Source organism: Ranitomeya imitator, chromosome 1 (assembly GCF_032444005.1).
Source record: "Ranitomeya imitator isolate aRanImi1 chromosome 1, aRanImi1.pri, whole genome shotgun sequence".
Classification (NCBI taxonomy): domain Eukaryota; kingdom Metazoa; phylum Chordata; class Amphibia; order Anura; family Dendrobatidae; genus Ranitomeya; species Ranitomeya imitator.
This window is the reverse complement of record NC_091282.1, coordinates 171,649,961-171,666,077: the sequence shown is the minus strand read 5'-3', so window position 1 is coordinate 171,666,077 and position 16,117 is coordinate 171,649,961. Positions and strand designations below refer to the sequence as shown.

Genomic DNA, 16,117 nt, shown 5'->3' with positions numbered 1-16,117 from the left:
AATTGAGAGCAGTGATGAACAGAGACTGATAGCGCTGAGCAAGTTGAAGTTGTGGAGCAGTTTCTCTGTGGGTTGAGCTAGGGAAAAACAACAATAATGGGAGGAGGATCTCTCTCTTCGTTGAGGTAAAAATGAGAAAGCTACCTTGGGCAAAAGAGGGAACACACACTTTATCCTTATGGAAAACAAGAAAGAAGTGATGGGCACAAAAGACACTAGCCATTTCCGAAACCCTTCTCATATATGTGGCAATAAGGAAGGCTACTTTCCAAGAGATCAACCGCATTGAGACTTCTTTGAAAGGCTCAAAAGGGGAGATTGTAGAGCCTCTAGAATCAGGTTGAGATCCCACAGGAACAAGGAAAGTCAGGTACACTGAAATTAAGGGTGCAACCCACCGGTGGAAAGTCTCAGCCATAGGTTTATAGGCCAGGCTCTTCTTATTTGTTCCTTAAGTGAGCTTGTATGAAACTAGGTTAAGGAAATGACCTTTGTGGAGGCTACCATCTTACCTAAGACTTTCATGCAGGAATGGAAAGACCGAGAGAGTGGAGAAAGGTGCCTCAGTGACTGAACAGGAGAGACACCTTCTTGTCTTCCCAAAGGAATACGCTTTCGGTGATGGTGTCAAATAACATCTCTAGGAAGAGAAGGCACTGAGACAGGATCAGAGAGGACTTTGGTCTATTGATGATGCAGCAGAAAAAAAAGGTTTTTTTGGGTTATCTGCAGACATTCCAAGTTCTTGGACTGAGAAAAATCCTTGAAGAAGATGTTGTCCAGATACAGAATGATAGTAACACCTTTGGCAAGCGGAAGGGCCATGACCACTGCCATGACTTTCGTGAATACCCAGGGAACCGTGGAAAGGCTGAAAGGGAGAGCAACAAACTGAAAACGAGAAACCCCGAATCTGTGAAGCAGATGTACCTTGGGTGTGAGAAAAATGGGATTGTGAAACAAGGGTCCTGGATGTCTACTGAGGAAAAAACTTGTTGGGCTCCATAGATGCCATCAACGAGACCAGCCACTAAGGTTTCTGAAAAAATCTGGTTGCTTAGTTCTCTGCTTAGGACTTTGTCAAAATAAATGGTTACCGAACTGGCTGGTTTGGCTGTCTTGAAGGAGAAACTCTCTAAAGTAGAAGAGTCTTTTTCCATCCTTCACTTGTGAAGTGTCATCAACCTGCATCACCATCAATACAGAGAATCGGTCAGAGTCTAGATCAGAGTCTAAATCAGAATAAAAATCTTCCTCTCTCAGGGAATGAACCACAGAGAAGGGAGAAAGGCGGAAGAGCCTCTGGGGGGGAAAGCAGACACCAAAGTGGACCTGCAGGGTAAACTAGAACAGATGCCCAGATTGCTTCCGTGGCCTGCCATGCTGATGGGTATCTGCTAGTAGGATTGACTCACCATGGGAAATAGAGTACGAAGGGCAGTCATGATGAGGGGGGGGGGGAAGACATTCTATAACTGTGACCAATGACTGAAAAACCTTGGTTAGATCCACTGACTGATATAAAGGAATAGTTTATTTAGGGAAGGGCATACCTCATTGACATGAATAAACTAAACTTGGCAGACACTGAACAGGGATCTTTGTCCGACAGGACACTAAACTAAATTGGTGTTAGTATGGTTTCAGTAAATGGGTGTAACTTGCATAGTAGGTTTATCTGCCATCTTAATGTCAGCCTCCAGGTGGCAACAGTAAACACTCAAGGATCCTGTCTCCCCAATGTTGAGACCTAAAAATATATATTTTTCCCTCCAAGGGCATGTGCACAAGACACTTTTTTTCTTCAGGTGGGTCAACTCTAAAACCCTTAAGAAAACACCCAGAAAATAGCCAAAAAAATAAAATTCTTTTCAACTCACTGTTAACATGTTCAGTTTTTTTTTGGTGAAAACAAGAAGAAGTTGAAAGAAGTAATTCTGGAAGCATTTTCCACCCTGAAAACGGTCAACATTTTAAAATATAAGTCCATGGGAAGGCTCAAAAAAGGGAAAGTGCGCAGGCATATTTTGAGCATTTTTCCAAGTGTTTCTGCTTGAAAAACTGCTAGCTTTTTTTTTTCATTAAAAAAAAAAAAAAAAAAACGACAAAAAACCAGTTGGATGTGTTTAAAAAAAAACAAAAAAAAAAAAAAACAGAGACCCGCTCTTCTCCCACCACCCCAAAACATAGCACGTGCCAGCGATATACTGACCAACCTGGCATTGCCATACTGCCTTCACAAAAAAAAAATGAAAGAATTAGATGTCCTTTAATACTATTTCTGGTTGGTCTTTATGTTTAAACAAAAAGTTTTAGTGAAGTAAAGTTTAAAAACCTGTTGCCATGAGCCAAAAATACTGGATGTGAAAGCCAATGATTTAGGGGACACAGGGGAAGAAGTGATTTGATCCCCTGATCTGCGTCTTCGGCGCCCAGAACCCACAGCACTGGTGTAATGCATCCAGGTACCGATACACTCTGGGCTAGACACACTCAGGGGGCTCTCTTCCTAGAAGTGAGAAAGGGGGCAAAAACAAAGCAAAGCATGCAAAGTTAGAAACAAAGCAAAATGAACAGATAAATAAAAAACAAATACTCCTAGGCTGAATTCACAGAGTGCACACTGACTTCCCAGACCAACAGCGGGTCTCCTGACCCCAACTCATCAGCCCGCTATATACATGTCAGGCTGTTGAGTTCAGGTCAGGAGTTTCCCGGTCGGTCTGGTATCAGTGGTCCGTGTAGGGACTGAATCAGGAGGTCTGAATTTAGCCTTATTTGTAGTCCAGAGAAGGAGAACTGTACATAACCTTTAATGTGTGGCATGATTGTAGCAAAAAGCTAGGATTGGATTTTCAGATGTTGCTTCCTGTCTGTATTAGAAGCCTTTAGCATGGGTTTAATTGTAATAAATCACAAGCCAAGATAGAAGTGGAAAAAGAAGATGGCTAAAGAGTAAATCAACATGACTGAATGATCGGTTATGGCTAGAACATCCAAGCTTCCAGCAGACAAAGAGTTAAGGAATTAAGGATTAAGGAATGAATTAAAATCACTACTGGCACATTTCAGGGTCTAGGACCAAAAGGCTTCAGAGCTTTATAAGGAGGCAGCATTAGATTTACTTCTTGTAAAGAGAACGGATTACGAGAGCACAGCTGTTTGTCACAAAAGCGTTCTGCCATTCAGGCCCAACCCAATTACACCGAGATATTCCCCTTCCCCCATGTCACACACATTCAGGAAGCCGGGATCAATGAAGGTGCGTGGAAGGGGCGTTCAAGGGCGACACTGAAAACACGGAGGCCAGAAGCAATTGGACTGTGTAATTGTGTAATAAATATATACAAACTGCATATTTAAAATACAAATATACAGTGTCTATATAGAATTATAACACGTATTGTGGATATGCAGTTTGTATATGTTAGACAATTTCATACTGTATATAGACACATACACCCAGTAAAGCCCGCTGCTCTCAAAGATCAGCGTTACTGCTTTATTTTTATCAGTTAAAATGCAGAGGCAAAATGTGATCAAAGAAACTATTGATTTGACATTTCCCTTTTATATGTTCACTTTGCATTTTGTTAATTACTAAAAATAAACTATTAACTTAATTTTTTTTTTTTTTTTAAAGAATTCTTACTTTGCAGCATTGTTTGCTTAAAACTTTTGCATAGTACCTTTTACAATGTTATATACATTCATTCACACACTTTAAAACAGTCTTTAAAGGGGTTATCCACTACTAGGACAACTCATTCTCAATCCCTGCTTGCCCCCAGTAAAAATAACACCTCCCATTCCCGTCTGCAAGACTTTTTGCGTGCTGCGCAAATTATTTGGAATGCACTACCAAGGGCAATTTGTTTAACTCCCAATAACCAGTTTTAACAGTGGACTAACAACGCATTTCTTTAGAGTGGCCTATCGCTCCACCTCACCTATCTAACTATCCCAGTTTGGCCCGTACAAAATAGTCTTCAAAATCATGCATCTGTTCACACCCGCTTGTTTTTCTTATCTTTCAAATTACATTGGGGCTTATTTACAGCATTACGGAATGCAGTAGATAAGCCCCTAATGGCGGTGGTCGCAGCTTATATGCGAAAAATGAGATAGATGACAGATTCCCTTTAAACATGTCATCATAACCCCTTTACATTATATATAGAAAAGAAATAAAACATCCCTAGACCTGAACAAGGCTGCTAACTACAGACATGTGTCTAATCTTCCCTCCATCTCTAAACTCCTGGAACGCTTGGTCCACTCCTGCTTAATCTGCTATCTCTCAGATAACGCTCTTTACCAATCTGGTTTCTGCTCTTTACACACTACTGAAACTGCCCACAATAAAGTCTCTAACGATTTACAGCTAAATCCAATGGTCACTGCTTCCTGCTGATTCTTCTGGATCTCTCTGCTGCATTTGACACTGGATCACCAGCTCCTCCTCACTATGCTCCGCTCTGTCGGGCTCAAGGACATAGTGCTCTACTGGGTCTCCTCTTACCTGTCTGACCGCTCCTTCACTGTATATTTTTCTGGCTCTTACTCCTCTCCTCGTCCCCTTACTATTGAGGTTTCTCAGGGCTCAGTCTTAGGCTCCCTCTTCTCTCTATACACCACCCTATTGGACAAACAATCAGTAGATTTGGGTTCCAGTATCATCTCTATGCTGACAACACCCAATTATACACCTATCCCCCTGACATCACTCCGACACCAATGCAAAATATCAAGGATTGTTTGTCCGCTGTCTCTACCATCATGTCAACCTTTATCTGAAACTGAATCTCTCTAAAACTTAAGGTACCGTCACATTTAGCGACACTGCAGCGATCTAGACAACGATGTCGATCGCTACAGCGTCGCTGTGTGGTCGCTGGAGAGCTGTCACACAGACAGCTCTCCAGCGACCAACTATGTGAAGTCCACTGGTAACCAGGGTAAACATCGGGTTACTAAGCGCAGGGCCGCGCTTAGTAACCCGATGTTTACCCTGGTTACCAGTGCTAATGTAAAAAAAAACAAAAAACAGTACATACTTACATTCCAGTGTCTGTCCCCCGTCGCTGTGCTTTCCTGCACTGACTGTGAGCGCCGAGGGACGCGACAGACACCGGAATGTAAGTGTGTAGTGTTTTTTTTTTTTTACATTTACACTGGTAACCAGGGTAAACATCGGGTTACTAAGCGCGGCCCTGTGCTTAGTAACCCGATGTTTACCCTGGTTACCAGTGAAGACATCGCTGAATCGGCGTCACACACGCCGATTCAGCAATGTCTGCGGGAGATCCAGCGACAAAATAAAGTTCTGGACTTTCTGCTCCGACCAACGATGTCACAGCAGGGGCCTGATCGCTGCTGCGTGTCAAATACAACGATATCGCTAGCCAGGTCGCTGCAACGTCACGGATCGCTAGCGATATCGTTGTGAAGTTGGTCAGTGTGAAGGTACCTTTAACTTCTGGACTTTCTCCTCTCTGCTAACCTAACTCTACCCGACATTGAAATTACCTTGAAGAGTTCAACCATAACTTCCAAGTAGCAAGCTGGTGTCCTGGTGTTATATTTGACCACAGAACTTTCCTTTGTTCCCTATATCCAATCGCCCACTTGCTCATGTCACCTGCATCCTAAAAAATCTCCAGAATGCGACCTTTTTTCAAAGCTTTAAAAACTCTTACTGTCGCTCTTATTCACTCTTGTCTGAACAACTACTGCAACTCTCTATTGATCGGTCTCCCCTCTAACCAAACTGTATCCTCTCCAACCCGTCCTAAATGCGGCAGCCAGGGTCGTATTTCTCTCCAGCTGCTTTGCCGATGCCTCTACCCTATGCCCGTCATTACACTGGTTGCCCATTCGCTAAAGAATACAATGGAAACTCATCTCTCTCACCCACAAAGCTCTCCAGTTCTTCATCGCTCTATTTCTCCTCCCTCATATCTATCACCCTACACGTACCGTCCTTTCTGAAACTGACCTAAGTCTAACATCCTCCATAATCCGAACCTCACACTATATCTCCAAGACTTCTCCCCTGCTTCACCAGTTCTCTGGAATGCACTACCCCAGACGATCCGACAGTTACCTAGCCCCATGTTTTTAAGTGTGCTTTAAAAACACATTTTTAAAAAAGCCTATCACCCCAACTCACCTAACTCTCCCCTGTTCCCAACCTCTAAACCTTATTCAGAATCTGCTCCCTTCTATTCCTCTGTCTCCCCACCCTCCATGGGACAATAACTGTACCTGATAATTGCACTTACGCCTACGGGCTGATGACCGGATCATGCAGCTTTATATGAAAATCCCTATTATAATCTCTGGACCTGAAATAACAAGCACTTTTCACCTATAGAGTCCCCCTATTTCTTTGTAGATTGTAAGCAGGGACCTCATTGCTCCTGTAACTGTTCACTGTCTTACTTCATATTGAATTTATTGTCTGTACATGTCACCACTTAAAGTGCTGCGGAATATGTTGGCACTATATAAATCAAATAATAATATTACCTGTTCCTGCCTGCGATGCAGTTCCAGGTGGCAGCGCTCACTCTCCCGGGGATCATGTGACATTATTATGTCATGTGATCCATGCGGCCAATCAGCGCTGGCTTCACTCTTCCTGCCTTCAGACAAATCCCATTGGAAGGAAGCGAGAACTTCCCCGGGAGAGCCAGTGCTGACACCGCTGGAATGGCGCCGGAGAGGGGAGTATAAGTCTTATTATTTTAATGGAGCAAACATAGGGATTGAAAAAGGGTTGTCAGAAGAGGTCAACCCCATTAACCTGGAAACTTTCTTTTTTTCGCTCTAGTCTGTACCACGTGAATCAGGATGGTGCACATCAAACAGATCCAAATGACATGGGAGAGATGGATAGAAGGGATAACTAAGGGAAAACGGAGTTTGCCTTTTATTATCACAAGTGAAAGGACTTAAAGAGATTGTCCACCCTTGGTGTCTACATACGGTAATATATTACAGAAATGCATTTCAGACTAAAAATCATTTTTGTGCTTGGGTGGCATTAAAAAATTTGCATCATTTGACTTTTCCAGGCTCTGTGATCCCCTTTACATTCAAATTTCATGTGGACTATAGTCATAAATCAGCTGAAACTAGCTCAGGAAAAAAGATAAGCGCGTTACAAAACGCTGGAGCTAGAAAATCAGTACAAAATCGCTGATGAATTCTCAGTTAGCTCATTGTGCAGCCAGCAATAAACAATGCAGCACAGAGGTTATAAGAGGCAAACTATGCAACATTATTAATAAAACCCATCTTCAAAAATTATTTTTAACTCCAAATACATGAATTTAAGAAAAAAAAAAAAAAAGAAGAAAATTGTCCCCAAAGGTGGATAACCCAGTTACGCGAACAAACAGGTGAACAAGAGAAAAGCCATCTTTTTCTAAAACCGAGGTGTGATTCTGATGTACAGCTGCTATTACTGTCCCATATATACTGTCAGGAAGCAGATTTTATTTAATACAGACTGAAATTTTGTTTAAAGCAAGCCACATTAAAGGCAGCAATACCCAAAGTAATGTTTCAGTTAAGTTTATAAAAAAAAAAAAAAATTAAATCTTAGCCCATAGTGAATTATGCAGCCTCTTACCTCTACAGATCCTATCTTTCTGGACCGAGGCAAAGGAGATTTTCTGTGAATGTGAATAGGATCAGACACCATAGGTTTAAACATCACCAAGGCTCGATCAGGCTCATCCCTTTTGCACACGCCGGAATCCTCATCGCTGTCATTGCCATGAACCGGCTTCTTCGAACTTTCACTCTAAATTAAACAGCCCAAAAACAAATGCCATATGTACTTACCACTTTTTTTGTGGAAGAAAAAAAAAATGTAAGTAAAACCTACCATACGTAAAGAAAACATTACAGAAATAAAAACAAAATAAAGTGTACATATTAACTATTGTGCATATGTCAGTGAATACAAGTACAACTTCTTTACTCCTACAAAAAGGTAGAAAAAAAAATGAGTGATGGAACTTGTAAAAGTTGCTAGTGTTATTTAAAAAAGGGGTTTAGCATGAATGTATAAAATCACCCCCCGTCATGTAATTCAAACTGCAGCCTTGTCATGTGACAGAATGAGCTGCAGTCTAAAACACTGCTTCTGAGACCTGTGTCTCAACTGGCAGAGCTGTATGGTAAGCACACAGATGGTCTATGATAGGAGCAGAAATAAATCTTCTCAGCTGACTAAGCATGGAGGTGTCAAGGCTGGAGAAAAGAATCATTTGTGCGCAGTCAGCTGAGTAAGACGGTCGTACATGTGCTTATAAGAAAGCTTATCTACTGAGCATCATCACTCCATTTAGGGTCTATGGGATTGCTGGAGAGGCGCATACAGCATTCCGCTATCTTTGGTAGTCCCATGGACAATGAACGGAGCAGAGGTGCTTGTGTTCAACATATGCTCTACTCAGAAACGGATCTGCAGAGCCCTGTTTTCAGGAGGACGAGAGTCACAGTATTTGGACTGCCAGCGATCAGTAAATTCTAAACTTGTTAAAAAACCCTTTGATCGCTCACTACTTTGCTTCGTTATCAATACACATTGCGACACTATTCTATTAAAGACATTGCTTGGATAGAATGAATCCTCAAAACCAATGTCTATAAATAATCTACATAATGGTAACAACATGAATGTGTATATTTATGTGGATTGTGTTGGGGGGCACAAGCATGTCTCCACAATAAAAGTGAACTCCCAGAACCTAGAGAAGGAAGTGTCTCCGGACCTTGAAGAGCAGGAGTTGCAAGCAGTAGATTCTGTAACTTCTAGTGTTGATTAAATCACAAGGTTATAAGAGTGTTGGCGGATTATTATTCTGTATTAGGAAAACCCCACATTTGGGAGTCGCACTGAATTTGCAGAGTGTGATCCTTATAATGCTAAATCTTAGGTAGTTTTCATACAAGAGTAATATGTGCGCATTTCTGTGCCTGTGCTAACGAGAAGTCCTGGCTGGACCGTGGATATAATGATGCGAGCTGATGACTTCACAGATTCTCAGGATGGAACTTGCACCCAAACGAAGAGCGCAGACATGCTCCCACAATGCGCTCTTCTGACGATGGCCCTACTATGTAACGTGTGATAATGTATGAATGAAAAAATGGAAACAGAATTCCTCAAACCTGTTAACATAAAAGGCAACAAACCTCTCGTGAAGCCGGCCTGTACCCAAATCCAGAAGGCAAATTTTTATCTTCTTCACAACCTTTAGCACCTGGACTGAAATGAAGCTCAACATGAAATCTGTCCTCCGATGACAAGTCCTGTTTAGGAAGAATAACACGTCACAGGGCAGTTCTGTACTGGTCTGCTCCATCTCTCTTCTGTGGAGGGGGTAATTGCTGGCTGCTACACATTAAGGATTCATAAAAACTTTAAAGTTACATTCCCACGCCTTTGGGGAGTTGTTGAGACTGCAGAACTTCTCAACCTTTTATCTAAATTAGGTTACTTGCATTATTTCATTGCGATTGTGTGCTGATTTTTTATATGCGTTTATATCACGTTGTTGACGCTGTGGGTTTTTTTTCTTGCGAGTGTGGAATGTCAAATAAAGTGGCTTTTTTTTTTTTTTTTTATACTTTCTGGCATTTGGCAAAACTTTATTGACATACTTAGAAGCAGATTACACTGACTTGCGGAAAGTATTCACCGCCTCCCCCTTGGCATTTTTCGTGTTTTGCTACCACACAACCTGGAATTTCACTGTTTTTTGAGGGTTTGAATCAGTTCATGTAAAGAACATGTTAACAACTCTGAACATTTGGTTTTTTTTTTTGTTTTTTTTTATTGTGAAGCAAACAACAAATAGGACAAAACAACTGAAAACTTCATTGTGCATAACTATTCACCCCCCTAATGTCAGTACTTTGTAGAGCATCTTTTGGCAACAATTACAGCGGAAAGTCGCTTTGGATAAGTCACTATGAGCTTTCCACATATTGCCACTGAGATTTTTGGACTATTCCTCAAGGAAAAACTACTTCAGTTCCTTCAAGATACCATATATACTCGAGTATAAGCCGAGATTTTCAGCCCAAATTTTTGGGCTGAAAGTGCCCCTCTCAGCTTATACTCGAGTCAAGGTGGGTGGCAGGGTCGGCGGGTGAGGGGGTGAGGGCGGTGAGGTATACTTACCTAGTCCCAGCGATCCTGGCGCTCCCCCTGCCGTCCCACGGTCTTCGGTGCTGCAGCTCTTCCCCTCTTCAGCGGTCACGTGGGACCGCTCATTAGAGAAATGAATAGGCGGCTCCACCTACCATAGGGGTGGAGCCGCGTATTCATTTCTCTAATCAGCGGTGCCGGTGACCGCTGATAGAGAAAGAGGCTGCGGCACCGAAGACCAGCTGTGACAGGCAGAGGGAGCGTCAGGATCGCTGGGACTAGGTAAGTATGTAATATTCACCTGTCCGCGTTCCAGCCGCCGGGCGCCGCTCTGTCTTCCCGGCGTCTGCGCTCTGACTGTTCAGGTCAGAGGGCACGATGACGCGTATAGTGTGCGCGGCGCCCTCTGCCTGATCAGTCAGAGGAGAGAGACGCCGGGAAGATGGAGGCGCCGGGAGCTGCAAGCAAGAGAGGTGAGTATGTGTTTTTTTTTTTATTGCAGCAGCAGCGGCGGCACAGATTTATGTGGAGCATCTATGAGGAAATATGAACGGTGCAGAGCATATATGGGGCACAGATATAGGACAATAATGAACGGTGCCGAGCACAGTATGGGGCACAGCTATGGGACAGTAATGAACGGTGCAGAGCACTATATGGGGCACAGCTATGGGACAGTAATGAACGGTGCAGAGCATATATGGGGCACAGATATAGGACAATAATGAACGGTGCCGAGCACAGTATGGGGCACAGCTATGGGACAGTAATGAACGGTGCAGAGCATATATGGGGCACAGATATGGGGCAAGAATGAACGGTGCAGAGCATATATGGGGCACAGATATGGGACAATAATGAACGGTGCAGAGCATATATGGGGCACAGATATAGGACAATAATGAACGGTGCAGAGCACAGTATGGGGCACAGCTATGGGACAATAATGAACGGTGCAGAGCATATATGGGGCACAGCTATGGGACAATAATGAACGGTGCAGAGCATATATGGGGCAAAGCTATGGGACAATAATGAACGGTGCCGAGCACAGTATGGGGCACAGATATGGGACAATAATGAACGGTGCAGAGCATATATGGGGCACATATGGGGCAAGAATGAACGGTGCAGAGCACTATATGGGGCACAGCTATGGGACAATAATGAACGGTGCAGAGCACAGTATGGGGCACAGATATGGGACAATAATGAACGGTGCAGAGCATATATGGGGCACAGATATAGGACAATAATGAACGGTGCAGAGCATATATGGGGCACAGATATAGGACAATAATGAACGGTGCAGAGCATATATGGGGCACAGCTATGGGACAATAATGAACGGTGCCGAGCACAGTATGGGGCACATATGGGGCAAGAATGAACGGTGCAGAGCACTATATGGGGCACAGCTATGGGACAATAATGAACGGTGCAGAGCACTGTATGGGGCACAGCTATGGGACAATAATGAACGGTGCCAAGCACAGTATGGGGCACAGCTATGGGACAATAATGAACGGTGCAGAGCATATATGGGGCACAGCTATGGGACAATAATGAACGGTGCAGAGCACAGTATGGGGCACAGATATGGGACAATAATGAACGGTGCAGAGCATATATGGGGCACAGATATAGGACAATAATGAACGGTGCAGAGCATATATGGGGCACAGCTATGGGACAATAATGAACGGTGCCGAGCACAGTATGGGGCACAGATATGGGACAATAATGAACGGTGCAGAGCATATATGGGGCACATATGGGGCAAGAATGAACGGTGCAGAGCACTATATGGGGCACAGCTATGGGACAATAATGAACGGTGCAGAGCATATATGGGGCAGAGCTATGGGTCAAGAATGAACGGTGCAGAGCATATATGGGGCAGAGCTATGGGTCAAGAATGAACGGTGCAGAGCATATATGGGGCACAGATATGGGACAATAATGAACGGTGCAGAGCATATATGGGGCACAGATATGGGACAGTAATGAACGGTGCAGAGCACAGTATGGGGCACAGCTATGGGACAATAATGAACGGTGCAGAGCATATATGGGGCACAGATATAGGACAATAATGAACGGCGCAGAGCATATATGGGGCACAGATATAGGACAATAATGAACGGTGCAGAGCATATATGGGGCACAGCTATGGGACAATAATGAACGGTGCCGAGCACAGTATGGGGCACAGCTATGGGACAATAATGAACGGTGCAGAGCATATATGGGGCACAGATATGGGACAATAATGAACGGTGCCGAGCACAGTATGGGGCACAGATATGGGACAATAATGAACGGTGCAGAGCATATATGGGGCACAGCTATGGGACAATAATGAACGGTGCAGAGCATATATGGGGCACATATGGGGCAAGAATGAACGGTGCAGAGCACTATATGGGGCACAGCTATGGGACAATAATGAACGGTGCAGAGCATATATGGGGCAGAGCTATGGGTCAAGAATGAACGGTGCAGAGCATATATGGGGCAGAGCTATGGGTCAAGAATGAACGGTGCAGAGCATATATGGGGCACAGATATGGGACAATAATGAACGGTGCAGAGCATATATGGGGCACAGATATGGGACAGTAATGAACGGTGCAGAGCACAGTATGGGGCACAGCTATGGGACAATAATGAACGGTGCAGAGCATATATGGGGCACAGATATAGGACAATAATGAACGGCGCAGAGCATATATGGGGCACAGATATAGGACAATAATGAACGGTGCAGAGCATATATGGGGCACAGCTATGGGACAATAATGAACGGTGCCGAGCACAGTATGGGGCACAGCTATGGGACAATAATGAACGGTGCAGAGCATATATGGGGCACAGATATGGGACAATAATGAACGGTGCCGAGCACAGTATGGGGCACAGATATGGGACAATAATGAACGGTGCAGAGCATATATGGGGCACATATGGGGCAAGAATGAACGGTGCAGAGCACTATATGGGGCACAGCTATGGGACAATAATGAACGGTGCAGAGCACTGTATGGGGCACAGCTATGGGACAATAATGAACGGTGCAGAGCACAGTATGGGGCACAGCTATGGGACAATAATGAACGGTGCAGAGCATATATGGGGCACAGCTATGGGACAATAATGAACGGTGCAGAGCACAGTATGGGGCACAGATATGGGACAATAATGAACGGTGCAGAGCATATATGGGGCACAGATATGGGGCAAGAATGAACGGTGCAGAGCATATATGGGGCAGAGCTATGGGTCAAGAATGAACGGTGCAGAGCATATATGGGGCACAGATATGGGGCAAGAATGAACGGTGCAGAGCACAGTATGGGGCACAGCTATGGGACAAAATGAACGGTGCAGAGCATATATGGGGCACAGATATGGGACAAGAATGAACGGTGCAGAGCACTATATGGCACAGCTATGGGACAAAATGAACGGTGCAGAGCACTGTATGGGGCACAGCTATGGGACAATAATGAACGGTGCAGAGCACTGTATGGGGCACAGCTATGGGACAAAATGAACGGTGCAGAGCACTATATGGGGCACAGCTATGGGGAAATATGAACGGTGCAGAGCACAGTATGGGGCACAGCTATGGGACAATAATGAACGGTGCAGAGCACTATATGGGGCACAGATATGGGACAGTAATGAACGGTGCAGAGCATATATGGGGCACAGCTATGGGACAAAATGAACGGTGCAGAGCATATATGGGGCACAGCTATGGGACAATAATGAACGGTGCAGAGCATATATGGGGCACAGATATGGGGCAAGAATGAATGGTGCAGAGCATATATGGGGCACAGATATGGGATAATAATGAATGGTGCAGAGCACTGTATGGGGCACAGCTATGGGGAAATATGAACGGTGCAGAGCACTATATGGCACAGCTATGGGGAAATAATGAACATGCAGAGCACTATATGGCACAGCTATGGGGCAATAATGAACATGCAGAGCACTATATGGCACAGCTATGGGGAAATAATGATCTATTTTTATTTTTGAAATTCACCGGTAAATGCTGCATTTCCACCCTAGGCTTATACTCGAGTCAATAAGTTTTCCCAGTTTTTTGTGGCAAAATTAGGGGGGTCGGCTTATACTCGGGTCGGCTTATACTCGAGTATATACGGTAGATAGTTTCATCTGGTGAATCTTCAAGTCTGACCACAGATTTTTAATTTGATTAAGGTCTGGGCTTTGACTAGGCCATTCCAAAACATTTACACGTTTCCCCTTAAACCACTCGAGTGTTGCTTTAGCAGTATGTTTTGGGTCATTGTCTTGTTGGAAGCTGAACTTCTGTCCCAATCTCAAATCACTGAAACAGGTTTCACTCAAGAATATCCCTGTATTTCACACCATCCATCTTCCCCTCGACTCAGACCAATATTCCCTATCCCATCATGCTGCCACCATGTTTCACTGTTGGGATGGTGTTCTTGGGGTGATTAGCGGTGTTGGTTTGACGCCAGACATAGCGTTTATCTTGGTTCCTAAAAGTTCAATTTTGGTCTCATCTGACCACAGCACCTTCCTCCAATCATTTGGGGAGTCTCTCATGTCTTTTGGCAAACTCGAAAGAAGACTTACAATTTTTGTGTGTAACTAAAGGCTTTATACTGCCCACTCTTCCATAAAGGCCACCTCTATGGAGTGTACAGCTTATTGTGGTTGTATGGACAGATACTCCATTCTCTGATTGGGAACTCTGCAGCTCCTTCAGGGTTACCTTTGGTCTCTGTGCTGCATCGCAGAATAATGCCCTCCTCTCCTTGTCAGGGCTGAGAGGTTTGGTGGGCAGCACTGTCTTGGCAGGTTTGTTGTGGTACCATGGTTTTTTTTTTTTTTTTACCCAACCTTTATTTGTACTTCCAGCAATTTTGTCTCTAACTTGTTTTGACTTCATGGTGTGGTTTGGTTAGTGAGGCCTCTTGCTTACCTTTCAGGAAAGGTGTGTATATACTGACAGACCAAGTAACACTTGGATTGCACACAGGTTGACTTCCTTTCACTAAGCATGTGACTTATGAAGGTAATTGCTTGCACCAGAATTTTGCTAGGCACTTCATAGGAAAAGCGGTGAATACACATGCCAATTTTTAGTTATTTGATCCCATAAATTTAATGTATGCCTATACTGTTCTCACTTCACTAACTTAAGGCTATTTAATGTTTAAACACAGGTTGCAATGTAGCAAAATAGGTAAAAAGCCAAAGGGGTGAATACTTTGCCACTCACTGTACATACGCTACCTGAAAATTTTTGGCGCCTAATTCAAGTATATGGGGAAATTTCGCACAGAATACTCAGCTTCCCGCAAGAGAAATTGACCTGCTGCAGATTTGAAACACCCCAACCGCAGGTCAGTTTATGCTGCGCTAAAAAAAAGCAGAGGGGACATGAGGTTTCTATAAATCCCATCCACTTGGCTAGAACTGTACAACGCTGCGTTTTTGCCGTAGCAAAAATACACTGTCAAAAAGGCACCAAAAACTCATCGTGAGAACACAGCCTAAACGGGAACACATTGGGTTTCCTGGTTCTTAACTGTTGCTACCACCAACATGGTCCGTTCCCTACAGCCCTGCATACATACTGCATAAATTTATATTAAAAAAAATAAATAAATAATAGGTTACATAGTTTAAAAAAAAAAACACCTAAGTCCATCGAGTTTAATGTGTTGCGGATCACTCAGGACAATCCATACTCATATTTGAGCTCCTTAGACTCCTCCAAACCACGCTAGCCTGCAGCTTCTACTTCCAGACTCCTCAGAAAAGGCAGATAGTGTGTATGGAGCTAGACAAAATTATTATTATTATTATTATTATTATTTATTATTATAGCGCCATTTATTCCATGGCGCTTTACATGTGAGGAGGGGTGTACAT

At 43.6% G+C, this 16,117-nt stretch overlaps 1 protein-coding gene across 7 annotated transcripts in view; it reads right to left on the bottom strand.

Annotated features, from left to right (window-relative positions):
• LOC138665154 (inositol hexakisphosphate and diphosphoinositol-pentakisphosphate kinase 2) overlaps positions 1–16,117 on the bottom strand; it is a 210,248-nt gene that overhangs the window by 32,028 nt on the left and 162,103 nt on the right. For 4 of the 7 annotated variants that reach the window (XM_069752444.1, XM_069752428.1, XM_069752437.1 and 1 more), the window contains 2 exons: positions 9,214–9,330; positions 7,640–7,813 (listed from right to left, as the gene is read on the bottom strand). In XM_069752444.1, coding sequence (XP_069608545.1) covers positions 7,640–7,813; positions 9,214–9,330 — 291 coding nt within the window. Of the gene's footprint in view, positions 1–2,335; positions 2,510–7,639; positions 7,814–9,213; positions 9,331–16,117 lie in introns of all 7 variants that reach the window. The other 3 variants (XM_069752451.1, XM_069752404.1, XM_069752411.1) reach the window with 1 other exon arrangement.